Genomic DNA, 14,434 nt, shown 5'->3' with positions numbered 1-14,434 from the left:
CAGACACGGACGCTCGCGACCTCGGACATCGCGCCCCATCGCACACACACAGGCGCGCGCACGCGAGCGCGCACCCCGGGCACAGGCGCGCGATCGCGGGCCCCGCCGGGCGCCGAGGGGAGGGGCGGGCGCGGCCGCTGGTGCCCCGCCAGGCGCGGCCGGGAGAGGGCGCGGCGAGGGGCTCCGCGGCGGGCTCCCGACTTGTTTGCCGGCTCCGGGGTCGCGAGACGCTCGGAGAGAGCCCGCCCGGCTCGGGCTGGGCTGGGCTGGGCGGCCGGGAGGTAGCGCGCCCCGGGTCACGCCGGCGCCCGCGAGCCATGGACCCGAAGGCTGGCGGCGGCGGCGAGGAGGAGGACTGCGTGGACTCGGGCGCTGAGACCGGAGGGTGAGCCGCGCCGGGCCGGGCCGCGGGCGGGGGGTGCTCTGCGAGTTGTGCGGCGGCTCCTCCCGGGGTGGGGACCCACTGCATCCCCGCGGCAGAGCCAGAGCCGCTGTGGCGGGACGGGGCGCGGGGACTTCTCCTCCTGCCGGACCCCACCGGGAAGCCCGAGGGGCTGGGGTGGGCGCGCTCCCTCCTGGGCAGGCCCCGGGGGCAGAGCCGGGCGGGCCCTACCCCAGGGACGAAACCGGAAGGACTGAAGGTGCAGTGCAGTCCCACCGCAGCCCTTTTGCCCTCCGCTCGCACGTGCGGGCATGTGGAGTGCCAGGCAAATGCAGTGTCCCCTTACCATCGTGAGACAGACAAGGGATGCTTTTGCACTTGTTTCGACCTTCCGCGGGGACTTTCTCTTGTAGCTCCGGAGCCCCCTGGAGTCCGGACCTGGAGATGGGGAAAGGAATAGCAGGGTGGGACACCGGCACCTCCAAGTCTTTCAGAAGTTGGCTACGAGGGTAGCATTTCTCACTTACGGCTTTATTGTGGGACTTTTTTCTGTGCTGCTGAGACCCCCTCCTCGACTCCTCTAGTCCCGCCCAACTTCCTCTTAAGTGCACCTGTCCCGGCTGGAACCGCTCGCCTCGGTACCGGCGGGTTGGAGACGATGCTATGTTCTAGCCCCGCTTATTTAAAGAAATGTCCTTTTCGCTTCAGCGGACTCAAACAATGAGCTCAAACCTTTGGAGACTAATTAGTCCTCTCCCAACAACACTGTTTTCCTGCATGGGACAAAAGATAGAATGTCTTTCAGAAGCCATTGTAAAGGCTTCCACCCAGCCCCTATCTCTAGAGGAGTTTCCTGTGCAGAGTCGGCGCCACATCCAGGATGCGGGTATTGACCCAGGAGGAAAGGGTGTCTTTTCCTATCTGGAGTAATCCTGGGGGAGGGCGGGAGCTGCCCAGGCTACAGAAAGCCTCATTCCTGGAAGGTCGGGGAGGTTTTAGACTAATCTCAGGATTTGGCAACTCTTTGAGGGCAGGCTGAGAATCCAGCCCCAGAATGGACTCAGAGTTCATTCTGACCCCCAGAAAGCCTCCGTGCAGCCCCTCCTGCCTCTCCCTCTCAACCCCGCCTTTCCCTGCAGTCTCCACCACCACTCCTAGCCCAAATCTGGGACTTTACTTCCTAGAATACTTACCCAGCTATGGGCTTTCCCTGTTGTCCACATTTAGGATCATTCGTGGTTCGATACAGCACTCAATTATAATCTGGTGCAGTAACCTGATTCCGAATAATGAACTCCCTTGCTTTTCCCCACATAGCGCGTAAGTGGCATTTATCAACTTTGATTGAAGATCCTTGGCTTTTTCTTTTTTTCTTGCCTGCCTCTAATTAGCTGGACCGCGAATAGAAGAAACAAAGCAAAATTAACCAGCTCATTTATAGCTGGGTTGAATAAAGCATTCACCATTCATTTTCAATTTGCTGAGCTCACCTACAACATATTTTTCAAAGGGCTCTCTGTCTTAGAGAAGAGAGAGTCCTGACCCAGGAGGTGACGTTGCCCCAGGATCTGGACATCAGCGTGACAGCTACCAGGGCTCCTGGGAGGGGCACACTCATGCTGACACCAGAGCTTCTGTTCTCTACCTCTGCAATGTGTAGTTGTAACAGCACAGAATTGTTTAAAGAATTCTTTATTGTATCACTAGCATCCTTAAGCTAAAGGTAAAATGGCATGCCCGTGCATTTAAATAAAATAGTTTCAGCGTGTATGTATTAGTCTTGTGTTTGCCGTATATTCATATATCCTTTGAGTTTTCGTTATCAACAAAAGCTGTTTCTAGCCTACTTTTCTGGGTCTTGCCTCCCTGCCCCCCACCTCCGCTTACCCTATTCAGCTTTCATAGAGCTACCTGTTGAGATTATGCATAAAGATTGTGTAGAAAACACGAAATTAATGTTTATTATCATTATATTATTTTTTAAATGCAAATCTGTTCATGTCTCTCTCCCTTTGGAACTTTTATGGCTCTGTCATCTATAAAGTGGAAAGACTTTAATGTGGCTTATAAGCTCTAACGTTTTGGAGTCCCTCCTTCTCTCTCTGGCCTTGTATCTCAGCAGGCCCCTCCTTGCACCGTGCACCTAGCCGTGTCTGACAGACGTTTGTTTCCTTGCCTTTGTCAAGCTGCCCTCTTTGCCAGCTATGCCCTTTCCACCTGGCATGCCTGTCCACCGGGTGAAACTCTACTCTTCTTTCAGGACTCAGCTCAAGTGACACATCTGCTAAGGCAGTGATCCTTAATTTGGGGTCCATGAATTGCTTCAAATTGTATGCAAAATGATGCACTTTGTGCATTTTCATGAGAAGAGAACTTATTTTTTTGTTTTTTAAGTTGGATTCTCAAAGTAGCCTGTGATCCCTTCCAAACCAAATTTGGACAGGGTCTGAGACATTTCATTTTCAACACATCGTGTCTGAGGTCTTGTGAGACATCTGAGTAAAGATGTGAGTCAGCAGTTGGGTGTATCTGTCTGGAACCCAAGAGAGGAGGTCTGCATGATGACATTGCGTTTGGGAACTGTCTGCCTAAAAATGGCAACTGAAGCCCTAGGCGAGATTAAGTCAACTGAAGGTAATAGCGAACACCTGGCATTTAGTATGTGCCCTGTACTGTCCTAAGCATTTACATGTTTCATTGACCCTTTGAATCCTTCGCTAACTCTGTGCAGCAGGTGCTTTTTAGGACCAGGCTTGAGAGACTACAACATTTAAATGCCAAGTAAGCGAGGATGGGCTGATAAAGGAGCCAGAGAAAGAGTAGGCATGGAGTAAATGAAGGAAGAATGTGATATCGTAGAAGCCAAGAGAGGCTTGAATCTTTGAGAAAGGAAAGACAGAGTTCAGCTGTGCTACTGAGAAACTAATGACGATGAGGAATGATGGGGAGTGTCCCTTGTTAGATGGAGATAATGAATTAAAGGTAGAATAGTAGTTGACAGTGGGGTGGTGGAGGCAGGAGCCAGATTAGAGTGGCTCTGGAAGGGAGTAGAAGGTGAGGAAGAAGAGACAGCAAGATTCCCAAGTCAAGAAAAGGAGCAGGGAGAGGCAGTAGCTGAAGGGGAGAGTGGGGTGAGGGAAGGATTTCCTAAAAATGGGTACTATTTAGGCAGTCAATGCCAATAGAAAGGGTTCTGCAAAAAGGATAAAGATATAGGAGAAAATTTGATAATCCGTAATGTCAGCTCTCTGACAAGGTGCAGGCAGATGGACTTCAGACCACATGTGAATGGATGGATTTAGGTAGGAGGTGGGAACATCTCCCTTCCCACAGCTAGAGGGAGGGAAGGGAAGATGGGGTCTCCATTCCATGGTGAAAATGAAGCCCCCCTCCCCGACCTGAAGAGCATGGAGGTTTGGAATAGCTGTTTGGGGCAGTGTTGAGCCAGAGCCCAGTTGAGATGAGTGATTAGGTATTCATGGAGGTGTGAGTCTACCTTGTCTATTTTCCTGCTGCAGGACTCCAGCTACCTAGGTAGGGTCAGGCAGAGAGGTGGGTGGGTAGTTCGGATCACCAAGGTTTGGGGTAAGGGGGACTGTTGCTAGGTGGCATGAACAAAACATAGGAGCAAGGGATTTTAGGGCATGGCTTAAGCTGATTATTGATCCTTTTTTCAGCAGCATGATGGAAGAAAAGTTTCCAAGAAACTCTGGGTCCCACTATCAGTGGGCAGACTGAGCCCACTGACACAAGAGCCAGCCTGCTGGCATTCAAATTCCGGCTCCTCCTCTTAGGAATTGTGGAACCTTGAGCCAGTGAGTTAACCTCTCCCTGCCCTCAGTTTCCTCCTCTGTAAAACAGGGATGATGATAATAGTACCATACCTCGTAGTTGTTGTGAGGATTAAATGAATCTATATATGTAAAGCCCCTAGAACAGTGCCTGGCAAAGTAAACCCTGGGCACATTATTATTTCTCATCACACTATTATTATTGTTACAAAGAACACTCCAAATGATAAACTTAGAGTTTTATATAATAAAAATGGTGAACTCAAAATCATATGTTCTTTAAACTCATCACAGTAGGTGCTCTGTTGCTTTTAAATACCTTAAGCAATATGATCATTATTAAGAACATCCAAGAGACTACCGGGCATGCCTCAGTATTATAATTATTATTTTACAGATGAGGAAATGGAGACTTGGAGGGCACAGGGCTCGTTAGTGGCATGAATTGAAGCCTGGGCCTCCAACATGCTTCCCACCCGCTAAAGTTGCCTCTCAAGGAGCTGTTTGATCTGTAATTAATTCTTGTTTTCTGCTTAGACATTTTCTTTGCCTTAAGATGCTGCCTTTGCTGTCTGACCCACCTAATACAGGTCAAGACTAAAAGCAAACAAGTATTCTTCAGTGGCAATCAATGTCATTTTGAAACTCCCATTTTCCAAATCCACTTGAAAGCAAGCCTTGTGCTTCTGTGTACTTTCTGTTAGAAAAAACTGGCAAGTCGGCTGCCAATGGTGGTAAACTATCTTAAGAAACAGACTCCTTTAATAGAGGGACAGGCGGTTCCTTGTACACCCAAATAAAAGCCACTGCTTTTTTATAATGACTGTTTCATTAGTGATGTCCCCGAGATTTGGCCTCTAAGCCTCTCTTTCAAATGTGTTGCATTATTTTCACACAATAGTGTGGTCTGGCATTAATGGACTTCTGCTTCCATGTCGGCTGTCACTGAGCTTTTGAACATGTAGGGCCATACCATGTCCTGTTTCTTTGGGTGACCTCCAACTGATATTTCACTGTGACTTCAAAGATAACAAACAATTCATGGATCTAGAGTTTAAATGGGTGGATGAAAGAGAATGGGTGGGATACATTTTAAAATGAGACAGGTTTTAAAAAAGAAAAAGATAAAAGTGGAAATCTTGTTTAGAAGACCAGACGATCTATTAGTACTCAGTTATCTTTGTGTTAAAGGTGGGGCTAGCTAATTCTAAATTACCACGGCATTTAATTCAATGCATTGAGAGTTATCAGTGAAGTCCAAGACACACTGAGCTGATTTTTTACAGAAACATCAAGATCAATTTTACAGAAATGCCAAGATCGATCCTTACACCATGATTTTCCTGGAAAAGAGAATTTAGGAAGGTCTTCTTTTCATGTATACTGTATATCAATTGGCAAGTGCCCCTTGGACAGTGGTAGGCTATCTTAGGTACAGAACCCTTTATATATCCCTAAATGTGTAATTATAATTAAAATATAGTCAAGGGACCACAACTAACTTTCTGTTCATTATTAGCACAAATACTAAATATTATATTTGGAAATGTGTCTCTTTATGTGTCGTGTGTGTGCACGTACATAATCCTTGTATTACTCTCCCCATCTGTATCATGTGTCCATAAATTTTCATTCTAAATTCTCTTTCATGCTTCATTCTGGCAGGGTTGACTGTCTTACATAGAGCCAGCTGGGTAACTTCTTATGATGTGAGACAAATAAGCAGAAATCTCAAGGCAGGTACTCTACTGCAGTTCCTTCCCACCCTAAAAAAGTTGGGAAGTACAAACCTCTCCAGAGAACCCTAATCAGATGCCTATTGTTCTCTGGAATTGTTGGAACCTATTATTAAGCACAGTATTGTTTGAAGCTTTAGAGTTTGTCTTTCACTGGCAGTATTTTCAGTAAATAATCTTTGAGAGTTATTTGAATATATTTTAAGAGCTATAAAAGTGTTCATACCTTGGCTCATTCTATATTGCCATTTATAATTTTCCGAAGGAAACTAAATGTAAAGTTAAATTCATAAATACCTCATTGCAGAGTGCTTTGTAAAAGTGGACAACCAGGAACAATCATAAAGCCAAAAAAAGGGAAATGGTTGAATAAATTATAGTACATCACTTCATCTAAAATGAAAATTACAGGAACTATGTAGCAGCACATTATGATGGTATCAAGTGAAAAGAGCAGTTCAAAATTGTATCTCCATCATGGCAACTGTGTATGAATCCCGTAAACCGAGGATCAGAGGCTAGAGAGCAATGCGAGGCTTTAGGTGACTTTCGTCTATGAGATTTCTTTTTGACCAGTGGACAGGGATGGAAGTAGGGCTGCAGAGATGGGCCACCCATCATAGAGAGAGAGGTTTGTATTTTATACTAGCGAGCTTGAATTTCATCCAGAGAGAGAGAGATGATCAGATTTGTACTTTGCAAAGATTAGCTACTGTATGGGGAAGGAACTGGAGCAGGATGAGTGTGACTGTCAGAAGACTGACCAGTTGGCAATCCTGACCCAGTGGTGCTTTTAGTCACGAGAGGTATGGAGGGATTGATTCATGGAGGGGCATTAGTTATGCTAGCACCTGTCCTAAAATATGGAAATACCCGTGCACTTTAAGATTCTTGAACTATGTCTCAAATGTAAATTTCATTCTACATACATATCCATCTGTATGCAGATCTTTAAAATGTATGCATATGTGAATACCGTCTGCTTCGGGAGTATTTGGAAAATCCCAGCTGAAAATACTGACACATTTTTAAGAATAAAAGCAATAGCAATAGCACACATTCTTACTGTATATTATATTTGAATAGTCATGGAATTTCTTTAAAGTCTGATCATCTTAAGATAATTGTGTTGTAATGGAATTGGTTTCCCCTTGGATCTACCACAGTGGATGTTTGTTGAGCATTCACTGCATTTATATACCGTTACATTTCTAAGTATTGTTCTGAAGTTTATGTCCTGACTGATTCCAGAAAGAATTTATTGCACCAGTGGTGGGGTTACAAATCCTGGGTTTCAGGACGGTATGGAGCCTTAACTCCCTCTCTTCTTAGCCAGTGTGTCACCGTGTCCTAGCCAATCCTTTCTACCTTCTGACTCTTCTTGCCACACTTAGTCCAAGCCCTCGTCATTCCTCGCCTCCTGGTCTCCTTACACATAGTAGCACTTTAGTTTCCTAATCAATAAAATAAAAAAATTGCATTGGATATATGTGAATGCGGTTTGTAATACATAAAGAGATATGCACATGTTAGTAGTTGTTATTCTTACCAGTTTTAAAATTCAGCGATTCTGTGACTGCTAAAGTATTTCACTTGAAAAAAAGAAAACCACATGCTGTTTTTCTTCCATTTTGTTCCTGTACCAATAAATCAGTGCATCATTATGAGCAACGTAGGTTATTTTAACTAGTGAGAGGCATGTTTCTTGTGATTTTTTTTTTTTAAAAGTTATTTATGTACTTTTTTAATGTGGTAAACTAAGTGTAGTGAAAATTGGATGATTCAAGAAAGGCAACAGGAGACTAAGGAGATAAAAGGAGTGTATATCTATAAAATTAAACATAATTAAGCAGTTTATTTGCATAACTACATCCTCTAACCACCACAGCAGAATAAATCCCTGCGTGCTTAAGTGATTAATTTCCTACTGAGAATGACTTTGGGATGCTGGGGGAGGAAACTAAATAGCTTCCATACCAAATTCGTTGCCAGAGAGGGAAGTCTTAACAGTCACATAAGTAGGGCAGAAACTTAGTAAGATTAAGCAGATCCTTGGCCAGATCCCCGTTCTCACAGAGGCCGAGTGCCAGCAGCTGACTTTTCAGCATAGAAAGCGAAAGGGTAATGTCACCCCAACCCTTTCCCTGTCACAGCCCACACCCTGTTACCCTAGTGTCCAGCAGGCTTTCTTCTCAGGTGGACCTGAAGTCAGCCAAAGCATCATTGCACCTTTGTGTTTCCTGATGTTTCCTTGAAAGTGAAAGCCTTCCCAGCCGAGGTTCTCTCTGCCCTCACTGGGATCCCCTGCTTATGTCGGCCAGAAAACATTTCCCCACGGTGTAGTGCGAACATTCGAAGGGTGCTCATTTGCAGTGGCTTAAAATTGTTGAGTGAATCTGTGAGTCCGTGAATCTGTTGAAAACTTGGGCCCTCTCCCCAGAAAAATAAACAACCATTCAAAAATTTGCCAGCAAATTTAAATGACCTCCTGCCCCCTGTGAGGGGGATTCACAGAGCCTTTGTAAAGGACCCCAGATTTCTACAGTGTCTTTGACGTTTTGCTTTCAAATTCAGATGTAAGTTTATTTTGCACAAAATGAGCCTCAGCACTGTAGTTTTTAATTTGTGACATTTCTTCACTAGGTGAATGCTACTTGTAACTGACTTTAAAATTCTGGTTCGAATAAATCATCTGCATAAAGAATCTTACTGACACTGAGGTCTTGTGTTTCAGGTCTGACTACAGCCACCTGTCCTCTACCAGCAGTAAGTATCTTTTAAATGTCTTTTAGAATTGTCTTAACCATCCCCAAGGCATCAGTACCATGTAGGACATCTGCGTGTACATGTTTTAATAGCAGGTAAGAATCACCAAAGCCATCCTTGCCAAAGAATGTGACACAGGATGTTCCCAATCTGGAAGTGGAGACTTTTCCTGGAGACTTTAATCATACCTTAATTGTAAGACAAGATATGCCACTACTTTCCCTACGGAAATCCAGGCTGAAGGGTGTAGCCTAGGCTTACCCAGCTGCTTGTGGGTGCTTCTAGGAACACCTTCTCTGAAGAATCTGAGGCAGCTCATTCACTGAGCAAACATGTATCACATACCTGCTACTCATGGGATAACAGAAAGCTCAGAGCACAGCCGCCAGATCCATGGGGTTGCTCCAGCTCATCTCTTGGCAAATCTCCTCCCATGTATTTCTGCATCTTCAGGCAAATTGTCATTCTCTCTCCAGTGGAGGGAACATCTATCTCTGACAAAATCCTGCAAGGTGTGTTAACACAATACTGGCGCAGGTTATAATTAGGGAATTTGGCTATTACTTTTCCACTTAAGTGTAGCTAAAAGGAATATAGACATTTTTATCAATCCGTCTTCCTGTATTTGTAATTCCTGGCTTACACATGGTTATTATATATGGCAAAAAAAAAGTGATTGGGAATATGTTTATAAAGCCCTTCTGAGCCTGAAAAAGGTGCTTAGATTTAATATTAAAGTACAGGTAAATGTACGCATGGGAAATTATGCCTCAAAACTAGAAAGAATTTATTGTGATTAAAATTACTACATAAATGACCAAAGCCATTCAGATTGATTGAACACTTATTTTAAAATAAGAAAAAATAATTGTCTTAGAATAAAAAGCCCTGATTTTTAAAATCAGTAAATACCGAATTGTTTTGCCCTCTCTCACTATCCTGTTAAACTCTCAATTCTAAATAGTTCCCAAATGGAGAGACACTTAATTGGATTATTCTATTTATTGATGCTTAGTTTGCCTTTGCAATAAGAGACAGTGCAGAAAGCTGTGTATCTGGAATTGTAATTTAGTGTCAAATTATAATGTATTTCATTATTAGTATAACTGCAACTAGCAATTTCTGGTCAATTTCAGCCAACTGGAGACCCAGCACTGCCCCTTAGTTATTAAGAACCATTAGTAATAATGAGAATAATGCTCCAGTGGCTTGTACTGACTCCCTGAAGCTCTTGCATTCCTAAAATCAAAGAAAGCTCTCTTGAACTCTCTCTCTGTCTGGGCCACCATTTTCATTCCACTGTTTTGCCCAGAGGCTACATTTCTTTAAGAAATTATTTTTCAGAAATACTTGCCTGAAGCCTTTGCTCAATTTGTAGCTCTCAAATCAGTCCTCTGGGTCATAACAAAGCACCTCTGTAGTCATCAAAACTGGTAATTTGGTTTGGGATGTTTTCCTCTCCATTATTTTAATTGCAGTCTCCGAGCTGGAATTTCTGTTAGTACAGCTGGGATCAATATCTTGTTATTGCTCTTCCATTTTACTTTAAATATTTGGTGGTTCCTGCCTCATTCTTCAGTGTCAGGGCCTCTTAGTAAGTATGTAGGTATGCGTTTCAGTTAGGAAATGTATTTGCATATAAATAATGGACAAAAATAAAAAGAAGTAGGGATTTGTTTTCTTTTAACATGAAAAAAAAAAACTCCAGAGGAGGCAGTGAAGGTCTGGTGTAGAAGCTCCTTTCATTGTTCTACTACACCATTCTCAGCTTTTGGCTTCCATCCTTGGGCTTGCCTCAGAGTTACAACATGGCTGCCTCCACCACAGCCATCACATCCTTGTCCCGGGCAGGAAGAAGGAAAAGGGAAGGGCAGAAGGTACCTGTCAGCTGAGTCATCCCCCTTTTTAAAGAGTTATCCCACAGACTCTACCCAGTAATTTCGGTTATCTCTTTTGGCCGGATCGCGGTCACATGTTTATCCCTAGATACAAGGGAGTCTGGAAAACGTTGTTTTCTTTGGCTACATTGCCACTTAAATCTATTCTTTAAAATATAGATTTGACAGTGCTACAATAAGAGAAAGTATTTTCCAAGTAGGTTTTTAAAATAATATTTCCCCATAAACTAGATAATCACACTCCAGGGGCTGATCAGAGAGAAGGGTAAGAGTTTTGTTATTTATCCTGGGTGTCTGAGTTGTAGGTCCACTCTCCCGCACAGTCGACCCGGCCTGGCACCGTCTGTGTTCGGCGGGGCCCAGGGCCACCCGGCAGCAGCAGTGTCCCAGTCCCCGTTTGTCGTCCTGGGAGCAGCTTCTGCATCTCATTGTCATTCTGCTGCTGTTGTCAGCTTCTCTCAACTAAATGGCTTATTTCTGAGTGATTCCTGATTCCCATGTGGGACTCGAGAGTTGATTCTAATCGTTCACTATCAGAAAATGGATCGTTCTGTGTCCGCGAGTGGTTCTTACTCAACATTCACTCGATGCGCCTTCACCCATCTGTTCCTGTGTGCACAGGAGAGGGGCATAAGTGCTTCCTTGGGGTGAGCTAGCGTTAGTGTCACCCTTGTTGCCTGTTTGTCCCCGGCTGGGTTTTCATTATTAGCTCTGTCATGAGAGCTGCCTCCACAGAACACCAGTCACTCTATACATTAGTTGTCTTTTCCCTCAAAGTGCAGGGGGCTGCGTCCCCGTGCTGCCTGCCCCAAGGGGAGAGAAAGAAAGGTCATCACCGAGGGGGAAGGCACAAGAGGACTGGTGAGGTCAGATGTCCTGGCTTCTAGTCTGGGTTCCCCCAAGAATCAGCCGTGTGCTCTCGGGCTGGTCATTTACTTCTCTGAGCCTCAGTTTCCTCCCCTGTGGAATGAGATGGTTGGGCTGGGAAGCCTCCAAGGACCCTTGCAGAAGGTCTAGGATGTTAAGATGTGAATGTCTTAGAAACACCTTTTAAAAGAGAGAGAGGGAAGGAGGGAGGAGTCTATATACCTTTTCTCTTTGCTCTCTCTTTGAACCAGAATAAAAGTCTGGAGGCCTGGGCATCCTCTCTGGAGTCTGAGCGTCTCTGGGTGGTGAGCTGCCTTTGAGTTGGTGGAGTTGGTGTCAGTAGAGCGTGGTGAGAGGCAGCAGCAGCTTTTCGTCCCCCTCCCCTCAAAGAACTGCACGAGTCTGGGGCAGGGGTGGGTGTGTGGATCGTCAGGCATCACCCTTTTCTCCTCGACCTCACGGATCGCAGAATCGCACTTCTGCTGACTCGTCCTCTGTCACTGCCCAGCTCTGGGGGAAGTGGCTGAGGGGCCTCTTTAATGGACGGCTTGGTTTTGTTTGGGTGAATTTTTTTCTGGTTGCAACTGGTTCCTTTGCCTTTTTCAGATTGACAGGGAAGGCAGGCTTTTCCTTTATGTTTTCTGAAAAGCTAAACACACTGTTGGCACTCAGAAGATCTCAGTAAATCATAATACTTGCTAAGGAAGATGAATTTAATTTATACTCTCAGAATCAAGTTCTTTTTCCAGAAATCTGGTTAGAAGATCATCAAGCCGCTATGTACAATTTGCATTCTTACGTGATTTAAATAAAAGGGGGTACATTTTATAAACAGAATAAGAAAAAAAACAATAATTATGCCAGGGGAAAAAAATCAACTCTGCCACGTAATACTAATGAAATTCCCGTCGTGTGTGATTGAATATTCCGTTCAAATAAAGGTTATAATCATACTTGGAGAATTACTCTTAGAAGATGCCAGGAGCTTAAAATGATATTTTTAGGAAAGTGTGACATTTCTTGAGGATATCTAGCCCCAGAATAATGCCAATAGGAAGTAGTCAAAGAATTAACTAGTTCTCTCTCTGAGGCTGTTCCACAGGGATCTTCTCTGTTCGCCTTCCTAATTTTGGTCCTAAAACTTTCCCCTCTTAAAACTCAGTACCGTCATTGGCTCTTCACCTGGCGCCCTAGACACTGCCAATGGTGGCAGGAAAGCCCTGCAGTGTGTGCCACTTCATACTTTTCAGAGCACAAGTGGTAAAAGGTCGGGTGAAGTGATCCAGAGGGCATCTCCCAGTCCCTGGCAATGCCCTGAGGAATTCTCTGTGTCGGTGGGAATCGGGGGAAATGGCCATGAACGGTGTATTGTGCTGATTTGAGCCCAGGACCATGTACCCAGCTGTGCAAAAAAGGCACACATTATGGGTGGGTGGAAGCCACTAAATCTGTTCTTCACTTTACCTGGGCCTCAGATTCCTGCCCTCTTCTCTTAACAGTTTCCTGCTCTGTCTGTCCAGTGGCTTCCCTATTTCCTGCTTATGGCCTCCCTGCTGGCCCAGAGCTTCCACAGGCTGTACGTCCAATGGGGTTCTAGTCCTTGGCTTTCCTGAGCCGCCATGTCTCTGAATTGCCCTTCAGAGCAGCCCTGACTAGGTGCAGCTAGTGCTCTGGGCCCCTGGACACACTCTCATCTGGAGGGAAAAGGGTCAGGTGGATTACAGGTGTTTTTCAAATAGGAAAGTCCAAACATATTTGTTAATTGCAAGGCACTATAGCTAGTCTAGAGCCACCCTGGGGGCTTGTCAGTTCTGCCTCGCTGCTCTGCCTGGGAGGACATCTCATCCCTTCCTGAAGCTGTCTTTTCTCACAGGTGTACCTTTCCACATAAATGCTGCCTTCATCCTTTAATTTCTTAGTAGTTTCAACATTTCCTTGCAATTTCAGGATACTGATGCATAATATGCTTTGATTTTGGCTTTGACCATATTTGTGCAACCCATCAGCATTTTGGAGGGAAAGATAAGCTCATTGTGATTTAATTAAGCGATTAAATTTGTGATAAGCAAATATAGGAGCTTTAAAAGTAACACATGGAAAAGATACGATTGCATACTGTAGAACTCAGCACTGGTGGGGAATATGTGAATACATATGATCTGTGTCTTCATATCCAAGAGCTAAATTCAGATTTGGAATAATGAAGTATCTATTATTATTTTCTTTGTGCCTTCATTAGAGAAGATTATAGCTTACTAACACATTTTGCTCATTTCAGAGCCAGTTTTTATCATGTCTCCAAAAAAGGGAGATTTATATTTTGGGAGAGGTGATAGTAGGCAGTTTAACTTTGATGCATTTGTACGAATTATCGTCTTCATTTTTCTCTCAAAACAGATACTCTTTCAGAGTCTTATTCTGTAAGATCTAGGCAAAACTCAAATCTATTCATTAATCCTCTTGAAGAACAATTTTAGCTATTGAACTTGCTTAATTTTGTGATTAGCATGGAGTTGGCAACATACACAGGTTTGCAAAAAGACTCAAAATCTACCTACTTCATCCCCAGTGTCACATCCCTCCCCCAGTGAAAGCATCAAAAGAAAAGTCACCAATATTCTCTAAATGAGAATGTAACCTTTTAGACAAAGTGCATTGTGGAACTTGAATATCTCAGTTCAGGTCTGTTACTATTTTTGTTAATTTCCTATTTCCTCAGTTCCCAAAGGTCTTATTAGTAATACTAATGATGTTGTTTGATGTACTGTTACAAACCCAGCAGTTGACATAGAACAAATCAAAGCATTGGGGAGGTGGCATACTTATTTCCAAGTAGAGGAAAATCATGGGGTTTTGAATTTCTACTCTACTGCTCTGCAGAGCTAGAAGCACTTGAGTGTGCATCTTCCAGCAAATAAACCCCAGATGAGAACTACTTCCATTTCTGTTAGGTTTAAGACCATGTTCTGGCACAGCAGTCAGATTCATGTGAAG

General features: G+C 44.2%; 1 protein-coding gene across 1 annotated transcript in view; it reads left to right on the top strand.

The window, feature by feature from the left end:
• Positions 1-317: 317 nt before the first annotated feature.
• The window catches only part of FAM124A (family with sequence similarity 124A), a 48,941-nt gene continuing 34,824 nt past the window's right edge, over positions 318-14,434 (top strand). Inside the window, exons 1-2 of the mRNA XM_012648766.1 lie at positions 318-385; positions 8,644-8,675. Of these exons, the coding sequence (XP_012504220.1) occupies positions 318-385; positions 8,644-8,675 (100 nt within the window). The remainder of the gene's footprint in view (positions 386-8,643; positions 8,676-14,434) is intronic.

This window comes from Propithecus coquereli, unplaced genomic scaffold (assembly GCF_000956105.1).
Source record: "Propithecus coquereli isolate 6110/MARCELLA unplaced genomic scaffold, Pcoq_1.0 Scaffold11, whole genome shotgun sequence".
NCBI classification, from domain to species: Eukaryota; Metazoa; Chordata; class Mammalia; order Primates; family Indriidae; genus Propithecus; species Propithecus coquereli.
This window is presented reverse-complemented; position numbering and strand designations above follow the sequence as displayed.